The sequence below is a fragment of the Halichoeres trimaculatus genome, unplaced genomic scaffold (assembly GCF_033239565.1).
Source record: "Halichoeres trimaculatus isolate MK-OKI-2021-1 unplaced genomic scaffold, fHalTri1.1 fHalTri1_scaffold_1, whole genome shotgun sequence".
NCBI classification, from domain to species: Eukaryota; Metazoa; Chordata; class Actinopteri; order Labriformes; family Labridae; genus Halichoeres; species Halichoeres trimaculatus.
In genome coordinates, this window is record NW_027437179.1 from 5,334,242 (window position 1) to 5,350,625 (window position 16,384).

Below are 16,384 nucleotides of genomic sequence, written 5' to 3' on the forward strand. Positions count from 1 at the left end.
CTGAGCTGCTGTGTGTTATTCTGATGAAAGGGTGTGACTCTGATGGTGTGTTACAACCAGTGTGCGTGTGTGTGTATGTGTGTGTGTGACACAGTTGTCCTTCTTAGACGGTGAATAAAGATGAAAGGCCACTCCTCTTCCTCCTGTGTTTTCCAAAGTGAAACCAAAATCTCCTGACAGATGCTGACATTAGCTTTAGTGACTTTTCTGGCATAAAGACTCAGGCTGTTTTCCAAACTGCACACTAGTGCGTAATCTGCAGTATGCCCAAAATCCCTGGATGTCCTACTGATCCAGGAAGATTGTCAGCATGCAACAGACCAGTCAACCTTGCATACTGTTTCCCACAATGCACTGCACTGATGCTGTTTGTTTTCTTTAGCTGGGTCCTCCAAAATGTGGTTGACGCGTCTGGCATCCTTTTACGGATGCCTTGAAGGACGGATTTAATGAATCATTCGTAGCCTCACATTTTCCAAGATTCATTGCGCGTGAACGCCGAAGATGGTGGACACGGCCGAACTCCAGAAGGAGTCCTGTTTTATCCAGATGTGAAGGATATGATTGTATTTCTAAAAATCTGAAGAAGATTTTGTTTTGCTGTGGAGAAATGTGTTGTTTGGGCTCTTTTTAAGTAATATACTGAGGAGAAACAGTCCTTCTTCATAAATCTTCTCATTAAGGAAAAATGTTATGTTCAAAAATGTACATTTTTCTAAAAAAAAAAAAAAAGTTTTTTTTTCAACATATTTTTACTAGAAATTTAAACAGTACATACAATTAATTCATTACTCTTAAAATAAAAAGCAAAACTATAACAGCTTGCTTTATTTGTTTATTTATTCTGTATTGATGCTTAACTCTTACACGTACATGGTGGTTCTACACTCTATAAATGAAGAAAATAATAGTTATAAAGTGAAGTATTTTTAAAAATTGATTGTATAAAAACTTAGTGTTTTACGTGTTTAAAAAGTCATGTTAGGCTGACAGGTGAGGGCGTAGCTGTCTGACATCAAGAGTGACAAACAGGAAGTGCTCTGTAAATCAGACCGTCTCAATTCTGTTTGATTCAGTTTTTACGCAGGCTAAGATGGCCGGGTCCTCAAATGGCTGCAGCTTTTTTAAACTGCAGACCCTGAATTGGGACACAGCTTTTTTCTGTTTAATGTGGGTTGTATTCAGGTTTGGGTGAGTTACTCCCCCAACTGGACTGAGTCAACATTATAACTGCAATGGCACAACTATTTTTTGACAGTCTGTGAGGCAGAAGTGAAGTGATGAGAAAGCAACACTGGTATGTCTTTATTCTTCTTCTCCACCTCTGTGTCTTTATCTATGACCTGGGGGGAAAAAAGCGGTGTATGGGCGAATGCAGGTGGGGGGACAACAGACCTGCTGGATCCTTCTCTTGTTGGCAATTTGCAGTACATGCAACAAATTAAGATGTGTTCTTGCCACAGTGTCAACAGGACGAAATGAAATCTTGAACTTTATTAATGTTTGATACACAGTCATATCTCTGTTTCTTTAAGCAATGAGAGAAACAGACAGTGTAATCTGTGTGTGATTGATAAATCAGAGTGTAAACGTGGAACACCCAGACTCAAAGGACAAAAAGCAAAAACATCAGAACAAAGTTATTTTAAAGGACATAAGACATCAAGATGAACAGGAAGAGAGGACCATGTAACACAGTTAGAAATGATGGTTATTTATCTGTCACCTGCTGAGTCCGTGACATGTTAGCTCCCACAGGTGACCTGATTAAAGGTTGATCTCATTCAGGTGGATGACAGTGATGGTGATGTCATCACGATACCTCCTGGCGAGATCTGTGGGTAGACTCAGCATCTTGGCCAGACGATTTGGAGCTACAGATCCGTACCCATCATCCCCGAGGGCGTGGCGGAGCAGGTGGGTGGAGGCGTTCTGGTCCTCCTGCACTGACAGGACCCGTCCTTTCCTCTCCAGAAGGAGGCGCTGCAGGCTGCCCAGTGTCATCCCAGAACTAGGGATTATGGGTCCCTGCTGCTGGAGGCCTGTGAAGCAAAAAGATTACAGTCACAGGTGAACTGGTGATTGCTCTTTATCGCTTTTTTAGTTCAGCTTTAAGGGGTTCAGATCAAACCAGGTGTGAAGACTCAGATAATTAATGTAAAGACAGCCTCAGAAGTCTCAGATCCTCTCACTGCTTCCTGTCCTTTTAAATCTGATCCAAAATTCATTCAGAAAAGAAATTTTGGGTCTGTTTAGCTCAGCGGTTAAATGATGCACCCCATGTACAGAAGCCCCCTGGTCTGAACACATCTTTCCTGAAACCACTCTCTGACCTGTCAGAAGTTCCCCCACCAGCTGGACCACCGTCTGTCGATGCATCAGCTCCCAGAGTCCATCAGTGGCCAGGACCAGGAACTTGTCAGAGGGTCTGATGTGGTGCCTGGTGACCTCTGGCTCGGCACTCAGGTACGGTGGCGTAAGGTAGTTCTGCGGCGAAGTCCTAACCCCCTCATTGACCACGGACATCACATCAGGTCTCGTTTCATAGACTCGATTCAGCATCTCTGGGCTCCATTTGAAGCGAACGTCACCAAAAGCCCTGAAAGGCAGCAGTAGACCCAGCAGGCGATCGTGGCGCACCACCGTCCTCCACTCAGACTGTGGGTGTTCTCCCAGGATCCTTTGCAGCTCATCTGGGTTCTGTGCATTGTGGTCGTTGGTGAGGCTGACTGCAGACCAGCTCCCGTCTGACTCCTGGACGCCCAGCACGGCCCGGCTGTCGCCCAGGTTGGCCACGTGGAGGACGCTGTTGGAGATGTGGGCGACGCAGGCCGTGCAGCCAGACAGCGCCACCCTGAGGGGGGAGGAGAGAGACATACCCTCTCCAGGAAGAGCCAGCCGCCTGTGGACAAGCAGAGGGTCATGGATTAAGATCTGAAGGGGTTCAGACAAGACCTGCTCTGTCAGTTTCATTTCACGAGATGTTTAACTTTAAATTCACAGGTCAAGACTGAAAAATTAAGTTCTGACTAAAAGCCAACCAGTTTATCAGTTTCATGGCAAAATATTGATGGGCCAGGAACTGGAATAAGTAACTGGGGAAGGAAGTTTATTTTTTATCAAGCAGTTTGTGGAAAAGGTCAAAGTGACAAGAGCAGGTTTGAATTTTGAGTGAAAGTAAGATTATTGACTGCTGACAGTGGGAAAGTCAAAATGTCTAAAAAGAATAAAAATGCCAAAAATTAATTAAAACTCCAGGAAACAGGTTGGAACACTGAAGAGAGGAAGACAAGTGATTGGGAGGTAAAACGTTGAAAAACAAGTCAAATCAATACGGAAAAGTCAGAAATTTGCTGATAAATACACAATGTTGGACTCAAAGCCACAGGGTGACACAAAAAAATGGAAATAACAGGAAGGTTTTTTTTGTTTTTAAAAAAATAGTAGAATGGTAAGAGCAGAAATGTACAGTTGAGGTCAAAATAATTCGTCCTCCTGTGAAACTTAAAGTTTTGTCCTAAAGTATTGTTGATGATGGTGTTGATGTCTACAGCCACAAGCTAAAAGAATGCACATTAAATGTGAGTCAGTTTTTAGGATTTATTCAGGGAATCTGACATCATGTTACTGGATAGTGAAAAAAAAAACATTTTACCCTCTGCTGGAGAAGAGCAGTAACTTTTTTTCCCCAACCAAGCTTTTAAACAAAGACTGAAAAAAGAATTTAAATTAAAAAAAAGAAAATTCACTAAAAACCTGATTTAAAACTGTAAAATAACAATAAAAAATACCAATACTTTTGTTGATCATTTTCCCCAACCAAGCTTTTAAACAAAGACTGAAAGAAGGATTTAAAATTAAAAAAAAAAAAAAAAAAAAAATTAACTAAAAAAACCTGATTTAAAACTGTAAAAAAAAAAAAAAAATACCAATACTTTTGTTGATCGTTTTTCCCCAACCAAGCTTTTAAACAAAGACTGAAAAAAGAATTAAAAGAAAAATAAAATAAATAGTAATAATTAACTAAAAACCTGACTTAAAAATGTAAAACAGCAATAAAAAAAACCCAATACTTATGTTGATCATTTATTTTCTCCACTTCCAAAAACTACCAGGGTAAGAATCCTTAACCTCCTTTAAGACCTGATTTTTTTTTTTTTAAGCCTAAGTACAAACTCCTGTTCTGCTTTAATCCTGAGCTCTAACTTTGTAACACTCACAACCTGTACTCAACAATCAGTCCAGTTCAAACTGAGCGCTGTCAACAACTTCACACACAGGATAAAAACCTCAGCTCAGGCTTTAAGCTGTTACTGGAGCTGAAAGTGTCACGCCAAAAACTGAAGAAATGTAAATGATGACATCATTTTAATTAATGTGAATTAAGATGATCTGAACTTTGATCTAATCTGTCTCAGTGAAGGAGTCGAACAAAAAGAGGACCTGGATGAAGACATGGACAGGTGGACTTGGGCCTCCACAGAAATGTCGTAGTCAAGGCGACGAAAAGCATTAACCAGCGCTGATGTCACCTTCCCGCTATCCTGCAACCAATCAGAGAAGATATCACATTGGTACCAGAGTCAAGTCTAAACCTGATATTATTTTATTTATTTGACCTTCATTCTGTTTTTCAGACCTTGACACCTAAAACTAAAACCTTCTGACAGCAGGGTTAGGGTTCAGCTGATGTCTTAATGTCCCTGTTAAAACCAGAGACTATTGAAAACATAAACTGCAGTTCCCTGAGCGTCCTCTAGAGCAAGCCTCCAGCAGTGAGTCAGTCCCCATAGAGCTCCATGTTAAAATGAACGGTTTGTCTCTGTAGGTAACTTCTCTCTTTGCAATGACTGAACTGCTGAATCTGTCATACACCGTCTATAGACTCTGGTCTTTGGGTATTATCCTGGATGTTTTCTCACCTCCTCTTCATCGTCCTCCTCCTCCTCTTCATCTTCTCCCTCCAGCCTCTCCTGCCAGTAGTTGCGGAGGCTTTGGAAAGAAGTCGCTTCTCCGACAGGGGAGCTGTGGTCTCGTGGGTATTTATGCCACTCCAGCAGCGGCGGTACAGCCCGTTCCTCCTCCACCGCCCGATCAAGCTCCTCTAGTATCCTCAGCGACAGCGAGGCCACGGCGATGTAGTAGAAAAGCCTCTGGCTGACGACGTGAGCACACGCTGACCCCGCGTGGCCGTCGAATACACCAAACAGCACGCCTCCTCGGCCTGGCAGGCAGGTGGCGCTGCTCCGACGGTCCTCACCAGGATGGTTGGAGGGTAACATGTTACTGTGGAAGCCCAGAACCCCGTGGGAGGCGGGGCCTCTGGGGAGGGTGTGGCTATATTCATTAGCCTGAAATAGAAAACTCACTCTTTCACTGACTCTGTGACTTTATGAAGGATACACGTCTGGGAATGACGGATCTCACCTTCAAAATTTGGTTGATCTGAGCTGAGCTCATTGGTTCTGACTCCAACCCAGTCCTGTACTTCCTGCTCCCACTGCCTGCTGGGTAATGGAGTCTGGGAAGCTCAGGAGGCGGCACAGAGGAGGAGAAGGAGCAACATCCCCGCAACTTAAACCTGCAGCGACCGGCGAGAGCTCCCGTTCTTCCAAGCATGGCCACTCACCGTGAGAACCAGGCAGAACAAACAACAAATAAAAACAGGAAAAAAAATTAATTCACCTTAAAGCATAAAATACATTACTATTCATAATAAAGAGGGGATGTTCTGCTTTCTCCTATTGTAAACATGGATACAAAGAGTAATAATGCTGGATGTTTAAACTTAACGTGAGGTTTTCAAACCTCTACATTGTCATATGCTGTAGAAATCCCAGAATCTGTATCTACATTAAAAAAAACAACAACAACAACAAAGAAAACGCTACGTTCTGAAAATAAAACAAGATCTTCATGAGATCTTCACGAGACTTGCTAAAGTCGTCACTTCGCATCACATTTCATCTCATAACTGGTTCCTGACACGTTGGAGGGGTGGGCCTCAAACACCAAGGTCTGCCCATAGCCTCACCCCAACAAGCCTTGTGAGGGCCGGCCAATCAGAGTGAAGGGGGTTTGCTGAGCAGTGAGCCTTAAAGAGACAGTAGCTTAAACTTAACGTTTCAGACAGGGTCTGAAATAAGGGTTTTCTAAAACACTGCTTAGAGAAACAGAGACGCTTTGAGCTGTAAAGTATGTAAAGTCACTGCAGTGACTCAAGAGAGACAAAATGAAGACTTGAGAAAGCACAATACCCCTCTTTAATTATTTTTTTACAAGATAAAAGAACAAATAAAGATGAAAAAAGAGAAATTTCTCATGAAATGTTACAGATTTGTTTTTCCTTTTCTGTTTTATATTTCACTTTCGTTTGTCACTCTAATGTTACTCCTACGACTTCACACACCCTCTGCTGACTGTTTACATCCGAACAAAGAGCTGCTGTTCAGCACTCACCTGAAAGTGTTCTTACCTCACAAAAAAGATTTTTTTTAACCTCACATGAAAAAGTTCTTCTGAAAAGGAGAAGACTTAATGAGGGTCAGTTAGTCTTAAAGCTGTGTCTACAGACGGAACAAGACGATTAATGAAGTTAAAAACTCACCGTGTGTTTCTCTTTCTCTTTAATGCTTTGTCTAAATCCTCCGTCAGGTTAAAAGGTTGAACCTTTGTTCCCGAGGTGGACTAGTTTCCACAGAGGTCATGACCTCTCGGTGTGCTAGGACAGGTGTGCTGCAGAGGGTTGTTTGCACGTTCTCTTCGTCTGTGACCTTTAACTCCTTCACATGTCAGTCAGTAATCAGTAACCCATAAACCTGGAACAGCTAACTTCATAGCCCCGCCTCCTGTCCGTGACTGAGCTCAGTGTTTGGGAGAAATCATCTCAAGTTCAGTATTTTCCCTAAGATAACAGACAGAAGAGAAATCACCAACAAATTTGTTAAAAAATGTTCAAAATAATAATATTTCAAACAATGATAATGACAATGTCCCCTGTGAAATGGATGGATGCTGTTTGAGGAGATTAAGCTGGAGTAATGGCAGTGTTAGTACATGTTGGGTACAATTATGTGTTAGAGGTTTCAGTGCTTGAAGAAGTACAGAGCATCCAGAAAGTTTTCACAGCTTCATTTTCTCCTCATGTTGTTATGTCACAGCCTCATTCCAAAATAAGACAATTTTTTTTCTTTAAATTCTACACCCCATTATGACAAAGTGACATTTTATTCCTTCAAATTTAACAAAAATAAAAACGAAGAGATCACAGCCTTTAGCATGAAGCCCAAAATTGAGCTCAGGTTCATCCTGTTTCCTTTGATCGTCCTTCAGATGTTCCCAAAACTTAATGTGAGTCCACCTGTAGTAAATTCAGTTGGACCTGGTTTGGAAAGGCAAGCACTTGTCTGTTTTAAGTAGAACAGGTGACAGAGCATGTCAGAGCAGAAACCAAGTATGAAGTCAGAGGAACAGTCTTTAGACCTCAGAGACAGGATGGTCTCCAGGCACAAATCTGGAGAAGGGTCCAGAAAAGTTTCTGATGTTTTGAAGGTCCCAATGAGTCCAGAGGACTCCATCATCTGTGAATGGAAGAAGTTCAGAACCACCAGGACTCTTCCTGGAGGCTCCAGGAGTCCAGGCTGGAGCTGGACCCCTGTCAAAACTGAGCGATCAGGAGAGAAAGGCCTCAGTCAGGGAGGAGACCAAGAACTGGATGGTCTCTCTGTCAGAGCTTGGGCAGGCCTCTGTGGAGTGAGTAGAACCTTCCAGAAGAACAACCATCTCTGCAGCAATCCACCAATCAGGCCTGTATGGTAGAGTGGACAGACTGAAGCCACTCCTTAGTAAAAGGCTCAGCCCACCTGGAGTTCTCCAAAAGACCCATGAAGGACTCTCAGACCATGACAAAGAAAATCCTCTGATGAGACACAGATTGAACTCTTTGGCGTCATGTTTCTAGAAAACCAGGCCCCGCTCATCACCTGGACAACACCATCCCTACAGTGAAGCATGGTGGTGTCAGCATCATGCTGAGGGGATGTTTTTCAGTTGCAGGAATTGGAAGACCAGTCAAGACTGAGGGAAAGATGAATGCTGCTATGTACAGAGACATCCTGGATGAAAACCTGCTCTGGATCGCTTTGGACCTCAGATTGGGGCCACGGTTCATCTCTCAGCAGGGCAACAACCCCAAGACCAAGATATCAAAGGAGGGGCCTCAGGATGACTCTGAAAAAGTCCTTGAGGGACCCAGTCAGAGCCCAGACTTGAATCCAGGCAAACATCTCTGGAGAGATCTGAAATGGCTGAGCACCTACACTCCCCATCCAACCTAAATAGATTAAGTATCTATCTATCTATCTATCTATCTATCTATCTATCTATCTATCTATCTATCTATCTATCTATCTATCTATCTATCTATCTATCTATCTATCTATCTATCAACCTGATGGAGTTTGAAAGGTGCTGCAAGGAGAAATGGGCCAAACTGCCCAAAGATAGGTTAGCAAAGCTTGTGGCATCATAATCATAAAAAAAAGGTAAGCACTTGGAATAATTTCCAGATGCTCTGTATATCATTAGATGGAAGATGGGGCCATGTAAAAAAGGACCTTGGGCCAGGATTGGCACCCAGTCCTGACTTTGGACATGTCTGTTGACACTTAATGGAAGTGGCCGTAAATTCTGTCATTAGTGTGTTTTTTATTTGTAATGATGGTGATTATTATTTGGTCTCCTTTATTTTGGAGGCTTGTTTTTTAATTATAATGTATAATAATATTAACAGTAGTTATTATTCTGATCATTATGACACTGAGGCTATGGTTTGATATATGAGTTTAGATCTATGACATTTCCGACCGTCCCTGAATGCAGCACAACTTGCGTGTTTCAGTGTGAGCGCGTGTGTGCGTGTGTGCCTGTTTGTGTGTGTTTATGTGTGTGTGTATATGGGACCGTGTGCAGACCGCGTGTGGCGCAGAGGAGGATAGAAAACAAACAGTTTCGGGTCTGAGGTGAGTTTGAGCTCCGGCCGATCAACCCGCTCTTTCCCCCCGCAGCAGGCTCACTGCCGCCGGAGCGCCGTGTTGCTCCGCCCCGGTGTGATTCATCCGTAGAGGAGGCGCGGCGGAGCGGACAATCTCCCGCTGTTAGATCCGCTGTGGAACATATGCTAACCAGCTAGCAGACTAGCTGACAGTGTGACAGCGATGGGCCTCTTCACAGGCCGCCTCTCCCCGCACCAGCAGCGGGGGAACCCGCAGATCCGGGCCGAGATCGGAACTATTGGCCCGGGGTAAGAGGCGATTATCCCGGAGCAGGCTGCCGAGCTGGTGGCCGCACAGAGCCGTCTGTGAGCGGCGTCAGGCCGTGAAGGACCGAGGGGGCGGTGCTGCCTCAGAGGGCTGCTGAATCACAATAACAAACCACCAGTTAGCCTCACTTATAGAAAGTAGAATAAATCATCGTTAACTTTTGAAAACTTTACAAGCAGGGGATGTAATAAAACACGTAATAATGATAATAACAGGTTGTATAATCCAGCTCTCTGACCATCATGGGAAGTTTTTCTCTGCTACACAGCTGAGCTGAAGTATACAAAAAACAAGTTTCACCTGAACTCATCAGTCGGTCAACCAGCTGCTCCAGCAGGACAGGATTAAACTGTAGTTGTAAATAAAGTTTACTGCCTACTAAAACAGACATGTTTGATCTGTAAATTAAGAAAATAACCTAATCTCCCTTTACTGTCACCTCACCCAGGGTGTTTACAGTCAGCTGCTAGACTGACCCCTCACACTCCTTAATGAACCAAAACAATGAGCAGACTGATCATTAATCAAAGAAAAAAAGACATTTTTACACCATGTTTGGACGGTGTTGATTTTTAAGGGATGCAAAGGAGACATTCATTAACTCTCTGTATGTCCATCTGTGTTGTGTATTTGTATGTGTATGTGTATGTGTATGTGTATGTGTATGTGTATGTGTGTCCAGCCGTGGTCGTGGTGATGAGCAGCAGTGAGTGTTTTGGATGTGGCCGCAGCGGTCACTGGGTGAAGAACTGTCCAAGTGGAGGCCGAGGTCGAGGGAAGGGACGCGGCAGAGGGAAAGGTGACTCTGATTCTCTATATTATTTTACATTTGATTATATTATAATTATGACTTAAAGAGGAGGTATTCTGCCTTTTTAGTCTTTATTCTGTCCCTCTGGTGTCCATATTTTTCTCTCTCCCTGGTGTTTTAGAAAACTCTGATTTAGCCTCTGTTTGTCTGATTTAGCTGCTGTCTCTTTAAGGCTCCCCACTCCACAAACCCCCTATCCTCTGATTGGCCAACTCTCTCTTTTTTTCAATAAATTATCTCTGTAGATCTTGTGCTATTTTTAAAACAGAGCCGTTTTGTTTGTTCGTGATTTATTTGGGGGGGCTTTTATGCCTTTAATTATAGAGGACAGGACAGTGGATAGAACAGGGGAACAGGGTGAGAGTGGGGAGTGACGTGGAAGAAACAGGCCACAGGCTGGAATCACACCTGGGCCACCCACTCCAGGGCGAACCTCATTGGGTATAACACAGACAGTTGAGCCATCTGCACTCTGAACAGAGCATTTTGAGCCATTTACAGACAGATCAGTATGATATTTACAATATGGGAAGACAGAATACCCCCTCTTTAAAGTATGAAATGTTGCATTATGCTATGTTAAGTTATTGGATCTTTGATGCTGCAGATGTTTCTTTGACGTCAAGACTGAAAATCTGGCGTGTTAGCTGTTTGTGGTTAGTAATGTCATATTAATGTTTGCAGACTGCAGCTGAAAATGTAGGCCCCTGTAAAGATCCACCCGAGGCTGTCACCAAAAGAACTTCATCTGGTCCCATCTCAGCACACCTTTTTTTTATTGGAGAAATAAACATGTTTACAGCTTAGTAAAAAAAATGCGGTCCATCAATAAATGAAATATATATACCACTAAAACTAAAGCCTGTATACGTGTTTGTGTTCCAGACATGTTTTGTTATCGCTGTGGGGAACCAGGACATGTCGCCAGAGACTGTGAGAGGACTGAGGACGGTGAGGATACATGTTCACTTCACAAACGTGCATCAGTGCAAGTTTCTATGAGATATTATGGAACAAAAAGGTGTTTGTTTTTTACTAATGAGCCTCTTAACAGGAGACGTCTGATAATAATAATCATACATTTTATTTAAAAGACACTACACGTTTCAAAGAAATCTAAAAGTGCCACAAATAAGAGCTTATACGTCTGTAAAACAAAATAATTCACTAACACTGTTTCTAACTAGAGTTGTGAAAACATACTCATACAGCAATATATTGTGATACTTTGACCTCCAATACGGATATTTCAACTCTTAATATTAGTAGTTTTGTAAAAAAAATTAAATTCATATTTTAGCCGAGAAGAAAGTAACTTACGACTTCCGCACTTCCAATGTGGTAGATGGCGCCGAAGAGCTATTACCCTGTATGTTGCCAATAGATTGTAAAATAAATATAATCTTAAAATGTATTTGAAATGTTTAATTTATAAACTTGATAATGTGGATTTTTGTTGTACTGAGCAAGTCTGTATGCAGTAGACATCAATGTTTTCCTTGGTGTTCTTAATTATGAGTAATGTTTTAATTAAAATATACATCATCTCTTTATTTTTCTCAGTACACAGTGCAGAATATCACAATTTATCACAATACTGAAATATTGTGATATATACTGTTGTATCGTGATCCAAGCATTGCGATGCAGTCTTTGCCAATACTTGCCCTCTAGGTGACCTAGATTTCCTTGCACTATGTTATTTATTTAATTTATATGACAGGATGTCATTTATCTGTACATCGTCACGTTCACATTTTTCCTTGTGCTTTTTGGTGCATGGCAAAGATCCATCCCAACACGTTCACAGACACTCAAACACATTTGCACGTATACCAGGGCTGGGGGTAAACAATTTTTTTTAAAACGATTAATCGGGCGATTATTTGATTGATTAGTCGACTAATCTAACGACTAATTGTATGATTAGTCTAACGATTATTTTTCTGTTGTTCAATGATTTCAAAACCATAATGTATCCCAAATAAATACCAAAATGATCTCTCTCATAACAGAGCTAATTAAACAACAGTGTTTTGCACAGCAAAATGCAAAATTGAATAAAATTATAAAAAATATAATAAAAAGGCCAGTCTGTTTACTGTTACAGTCCAATAGGGCTGCAACTAACGATTATTTTTAAAAACGACTAATCTATCAGTTATTTTTTTTCAAGGTTTTCACGGTTGTTTTGTGTTTCAACCTAATTTGGCCTTTAAAATGTGCAGACCTGTAAAATTCAACGTGTGTTGCATTTTCACTGCATTTACTCGGAGTTAGGTTCTCACCTCTGATTGGTCAGCCCTGTGTCATGTTTGTTTGTCTTAATTTCATTCATGATGACATAAAAAAATATAAGTAGACTTCTATACAAAAAAATAATAATCTCAAAATGAATGAAGCAGGTAACAGGGAAATGAAGTTTTTGTAAGCAGAGTTGGACAAATCGCACATTAATGACTTTGGGCTTGTTTTCTCATGTTTATTTGCTTATTGGGGCTTTGCTCTCTGTATGATCCTGTCTGACTCTCTCCCAGCTCTCCATGACAACGCGTTTAGTTTAGTTTCTCTACATGCGCTATTTCGCTCATGCGCACTCCGCCCCTCCTCCTCCCCGCTGAGTGTTACCGGTGCAGTGTGAGCTTTAGAGTGAGAGCTCCTCCAGATAAATGTCCTCTCTTTTCAAAAGTTAGGGGAGTTTTGACCCTAGTTTGTGACTCAGATCCTGAAAAACTGTCTGTAACAGAGAGTGAAGGAGACTCTCTAAATCACGTTATCAGACGCTAAACTCCTGGAGCTGTCAGGCTGTCCAAGCCAGAGATGCAGAACCTCCATCAGCGCACAGCGCTCTCTAGGAGTGGAGATTTTTCCTCATCAATATTCCTCACGTATGAACTTAGTGATCTTTTCCCATAAAAGTATCCAATAACACAGCACCTCATGCTGTGAACTGAAGTTACAAATGAGTATTACCCCTGGTATTTGATTTCACCATGTGACAACCACAATAAAAACAATAATACGACGCATTGACTTTTAAAATTTGCGTCAATTAATTTTTATCGTTAACTAATCAATTATGTCAACTAATCGCTGCATCCCTAACATATGCACACACAGACACAGGAACATTGTGTCAGGTAGAGTCTGATCCTCCAGATGTTATAGAGGGCATATCCACAAGATTGAGCATCAAGGCCACATGAACCTTAAAGGTCAGCTGGTCATCAATCATCAGAGTTTGTGGCACAAGTTGATTGGAATCAAGCAGGACATTGATCTGTGGTTGAACTGAGGGACAAGCAGGAAGGACAATGAGCTCAGTTTTGGACAGATTTAGCTGAAGTTCCTTTGTTCCTTCATCCATGTGGAGACACATCAGAAGGAAAAGTCAGGAAAAGCTGAGTGTCGTCAGCATAACAGTGGTAGGAGAAGCCATGAGAGGAGATCACTGCACCAAGTGAGGCAGTGTGTAAGGAAAAGAATAGGGGACCAAGCATTGAACCCTGGGGTACCCCTGTTGATAAGCCATGTGATTTAGATACTTCTCCTTGACATGACACTCTGAAGGATCTGAGATGCCAAGTTCAGAGAGTGTGAAGAGGAGGATTTAATGGTTTACTGTGTCAAAAGCAGCAGACAAGTCCAGTAGTAGTAGGACAGAGGACTGACCAGCAGCTTGAGCCAGTGGCAGTGATTCTGTGACTGACAGGAGTGCAGTCTCAGTGGAGTGGTCACACCGGAAGCCAGATTGAGAAACCTAAGAAAAACACTGCTGTTACATGTATTTTCCTCATGCTGGGCTGCTCTTGTTTTTTGGCTCACTCCAAGGAGGAGGTGTTGTTATAAACAGTAACATATTTATCACTTCTGTGACGAATCAGCTCCTTGACAAACTGGTAAGAAAGTGTCCGATCCCAGTTCAGCTCATCCTCTGCTCGTGGAGCTCCAGCAAGATGTGAGCACACAGCAGAGCAAAGATGCTAACTGCTTATCACTGTAACCAAGAGCAAACTGCTGTTGTTGCTACAGCACTTAATGAGCCTGAACACACTCAGTGAAGTTTGCTTTGTGTGTTTAAGTTGGCTGGCTAAATCTGAGCGTGTCCTGTCGTCTCTGCAGCCTGTTATAACTGCGGCAGAGGAGGTCACATCTCCAGAGACTGTAAGGAGCCAAAGAAGGAGCGGGAGCAGCTGTGCTACAACTGTGGGAAGGCAGGACACATGGCCCGGGACTGCAACCACGCCCACGAGCAGAAGTGCTACTCCTGCGGCGGCTTCGGACACATCCAGAAATGCTGCGAGAAGGTCAAATGCTACAGGTAAACACACACTCCAGGTGAGCCATGAGCCACAGTTACACCAAACTATAAGATTAAGTAACAGGTGAAAGGTAAGCTCATTGTGATCTCATTCTTCTGGTTTTCATATTGAGAGCGGTGTAAAAAGTGACACAGGTGTGGGCATTGGATGTGTCTTCTCCAGGTGTGGGGAGATCGGTCACGTGGCGGTGCACTGCAGCAAGGCGTCGGAGTTGAACTGCTATAACTGCGGGAAGTCAGGTCACCTGGCGAAGGAGTGCACCATCGAGGCCACCGCTTAGCTGCCACTCCAAACCCAAACCCCGACCCTGACCTCGCTCTCTCTTTTATCTCTTCTTTCTTTCTTTCTCTTTACTCATTCCCCATGATCCTCCTCTTCTGGTTGGTCTGGAGGCCTGTCAGTCAGACTTGCAGCTGCCAATCAGAGCAGACAGAAGGAGAAAAAGGGTGGACACTAAAAAGCAAACTTTCTTCAGCGTTTTTAAAAGAGAAATCAGATTTGTGTTTTTAGTTTGGTAGCACTGATAAAACGTGAAAAGCTTTGTTTAAGAATCCTTTCTGCCCAGCTGATTGGCTGAGGAGTGCAAACATACATAAGCCCCGCCCCCAACTTTGAAGTGGGCTGGGCTTTGACCGAGGGAAATATTTGAAGTTTCTTTCTTAAAACCTGTTCAGTAACTTAATTTGTTTTCATAAAAAAGTTTGTCTGACAGAAACATGATTGGCTTCAGCAAACAGCCAATCATGCTGCAGATATGATCATGTAAAAACGAAGCAGCCAATGAGAGCCGACATTCAAAAAAGGAATTCTAAATATCTTTAAGGTGCTTTTTGTTGCTGTTTGGAACTCATGGAGTGATTGACAGACCGAGACTGAAAATAACACTTTTAAAATGAGGATTTTAAGTTTGGAGAGACGAGAATGTTTTAACAAAAATACAAAAAAAATCCAAATGTTATTTTTGTACAATATATCACTTAGAGCTACTATAAAAATGTCATTTGGTTGTACTTCAGCCTGTAAGTTTTATCTGACAATAAAAAAAAATGGAGGATGAAGAGACAACTTCCTGTCTGCGCAGTTTATTTCAGAACAGAAACACGAGCAAAGAGCTGAACCTGTGTTCATCAAACAGGTCTTTGATTTTAAATCATTAATAAATTGCCCTCTTTGTTTGTGCACGCTCATTTTTATGCAGGACCTTTCAAAAATTATAGGATTTGCTGGACACAAGAATCAACAGGTACAAATTTAAAGACAAAGGAGTAAATAAAAAATGGTGTGTTTAATAAAACTGTTGCTATCACATTTAGTATAACATGTAAGTATAACCACATAAGCCAGACATTCTTGAGACCTTTGTTTTTGTATATACTGACCAATAAGTATATAATGAGCTCTTTTTAGTACCTGCCAAGGTGAAACATACAGAGGAAAAAAATATGGGATGCGTTGTGTCAATTTTTAACTCTTTGAAAAAAATGAGGCTCGAGGATGGAGCCCTGAGGAACTCCATGTTAACATCAGTCATACATAGTTAGTATATAGGATGGTATGTCTGGTTTGGTGCGGAACAGTCACCACATCACTGGGTTTTTTGAAACACATTATATGAGTCCCACTGGAGAGTCGTAAACATGCTAGTGCTCAATAGCTCAATATATATTACACAAGTAAAAAGTGAAAAAGGAGCTCTCTGAAAAACTTTCCATATCATTGTTTTTATAATAATAATAATAATAATAATAATAATAATAATAATAATATCAGTATTATTATTTTACATTCATTTCTGTAATATTTATATTTACAGAACTGTAAATACTTTAATTCCATTTGGGATATGCAAATTAAACAGAATTGACGTTTTTTGTTGTTCAAATAATTTGAAAGTAATGTTTAAAAACTCCACGTTTTACTGATAATAAAAC

At 41.7% G+C, this 16,384-nt stretch overlaps 2 protein-coding genes across 3 annotated transcripts; one reads left to right on the top strand and one right to left on the bottom strand.

The window, feature by feature from the left end:
- Nucleotides 1-881: 881 nt before the first annotated feature.
- Nucleotides 882-8,869, bottom strand: LOC141791576 (pyruvate dehydrogenase [acetyl-transferring]-phosphatase 1, mitochondrial-like). 2 transcript variants are annotated; one of them, XM_074672145.1, is made up of 7 exons: nt 6,608-8,869; nt 6,476-6,518; nt 5,428-5,624; nt 4,923-5,351; nt 4,444-4,544; nt 2,334-2,902; nt 882-2,042 (listed from the first exon to the last, which is right to left on the bottom strand). In XM_074672145.1, the coding sequence occupies exons 3-7, from the start codon at nt 5,617-5,619 to the stop codon at nt 1,768-1,770; spliced, it is 1,566 nt and encodes a 521-aa protein (XP_074528246.1). In that variant the 5' UTR covers nt 5,620-5,624; nt 6,476-6,518; nt 6,608-8,869; the 3' UTR covers nt 882-1,767. The 2 variants fall into 2 exon arrangements, with proteins under 2 accessions (XP_074528246.1, XP_074528255.1); XM_074672154.1 differs by lacking the exon at nt 6,476-6,518.
- cnbpb (CCHC-type zinc finger, nucleic acid binding protein b) lies at nt 8,860-15,315 on the top strand. The gene is made up of 5 exons (XM_074672164.1): nt 8,860-9,020; nt 10,003-10,119; nt 11,017-11,082; nt 14,254-14,452; nt 14,616-15,315. The coding sequence occupies exons 2-5, from the start codon at nt 10,017-10,019 to the stop codon at nt 14,731-14,733; spliced, it is 486 nt and encodes a 161-aa protein (XP_074528265.1). The 5' UTR covers nt 8,860-9,020; nt 10,003-10,016; the 3' UTR covers nt 14,734-15,315.
- The last annotated feature ends 1,069 nt before the right edge of the window (nt 15,316-16,384 follow it).

What these genes read in the sequence shown, in the direction of transcription:
- LOC141791576 (XM_074672154.1), bottom strand. Translation starts at nt 5,619, where the DNA reads ATGCTTGGAAGAACGGGAGCTCTCGCCGGTCGCTGCAGGTTTAAGTTG. An exon ending in AGATCAACCAAATTTTGAAG is followed by an intron (nt 5,352 to 5,427) that starts GTGAGATCCGTC and finishes TTTCTATTTCAG; the next exon opens with GCTAATGAATATAGCCACAC. An exon ending in GGTGGGGGAACTTCTGACAG is followed by an intron (nt 2,043 to 2,333) that starts GTCAGAGAGTGG and finishes TTTGCTTCACAG; the next exon opens with GCCTCCAGCAGCAGGGACCC.
- cnbpb (XM_074672164.1), top strand. Translation starts at nt 10,017, where the DNA reads ATGAGCAGCAGTGAGTGTTTTGGATGTGGCCGCAGCGGTCACTGGGTG. An exon ending in GGGACGCGGCAGAGGGAAAG is followed by an intron (nt 10,120 to 11,016) that starts GTGACTCTGATT and finishes TTTGTGTTCCAG; the next exon opens with ACATGTTTTGTTATCGCTGT. An exon ending in CTGTGAGAGGACTGAGGACG is followed by an intron (nt 11,083 to 14,253) that starts GTGAGGATACAT and finishes TCGTCTCTGCAG; the next exon opens with CCTGTTATAACTGCGGCAGA.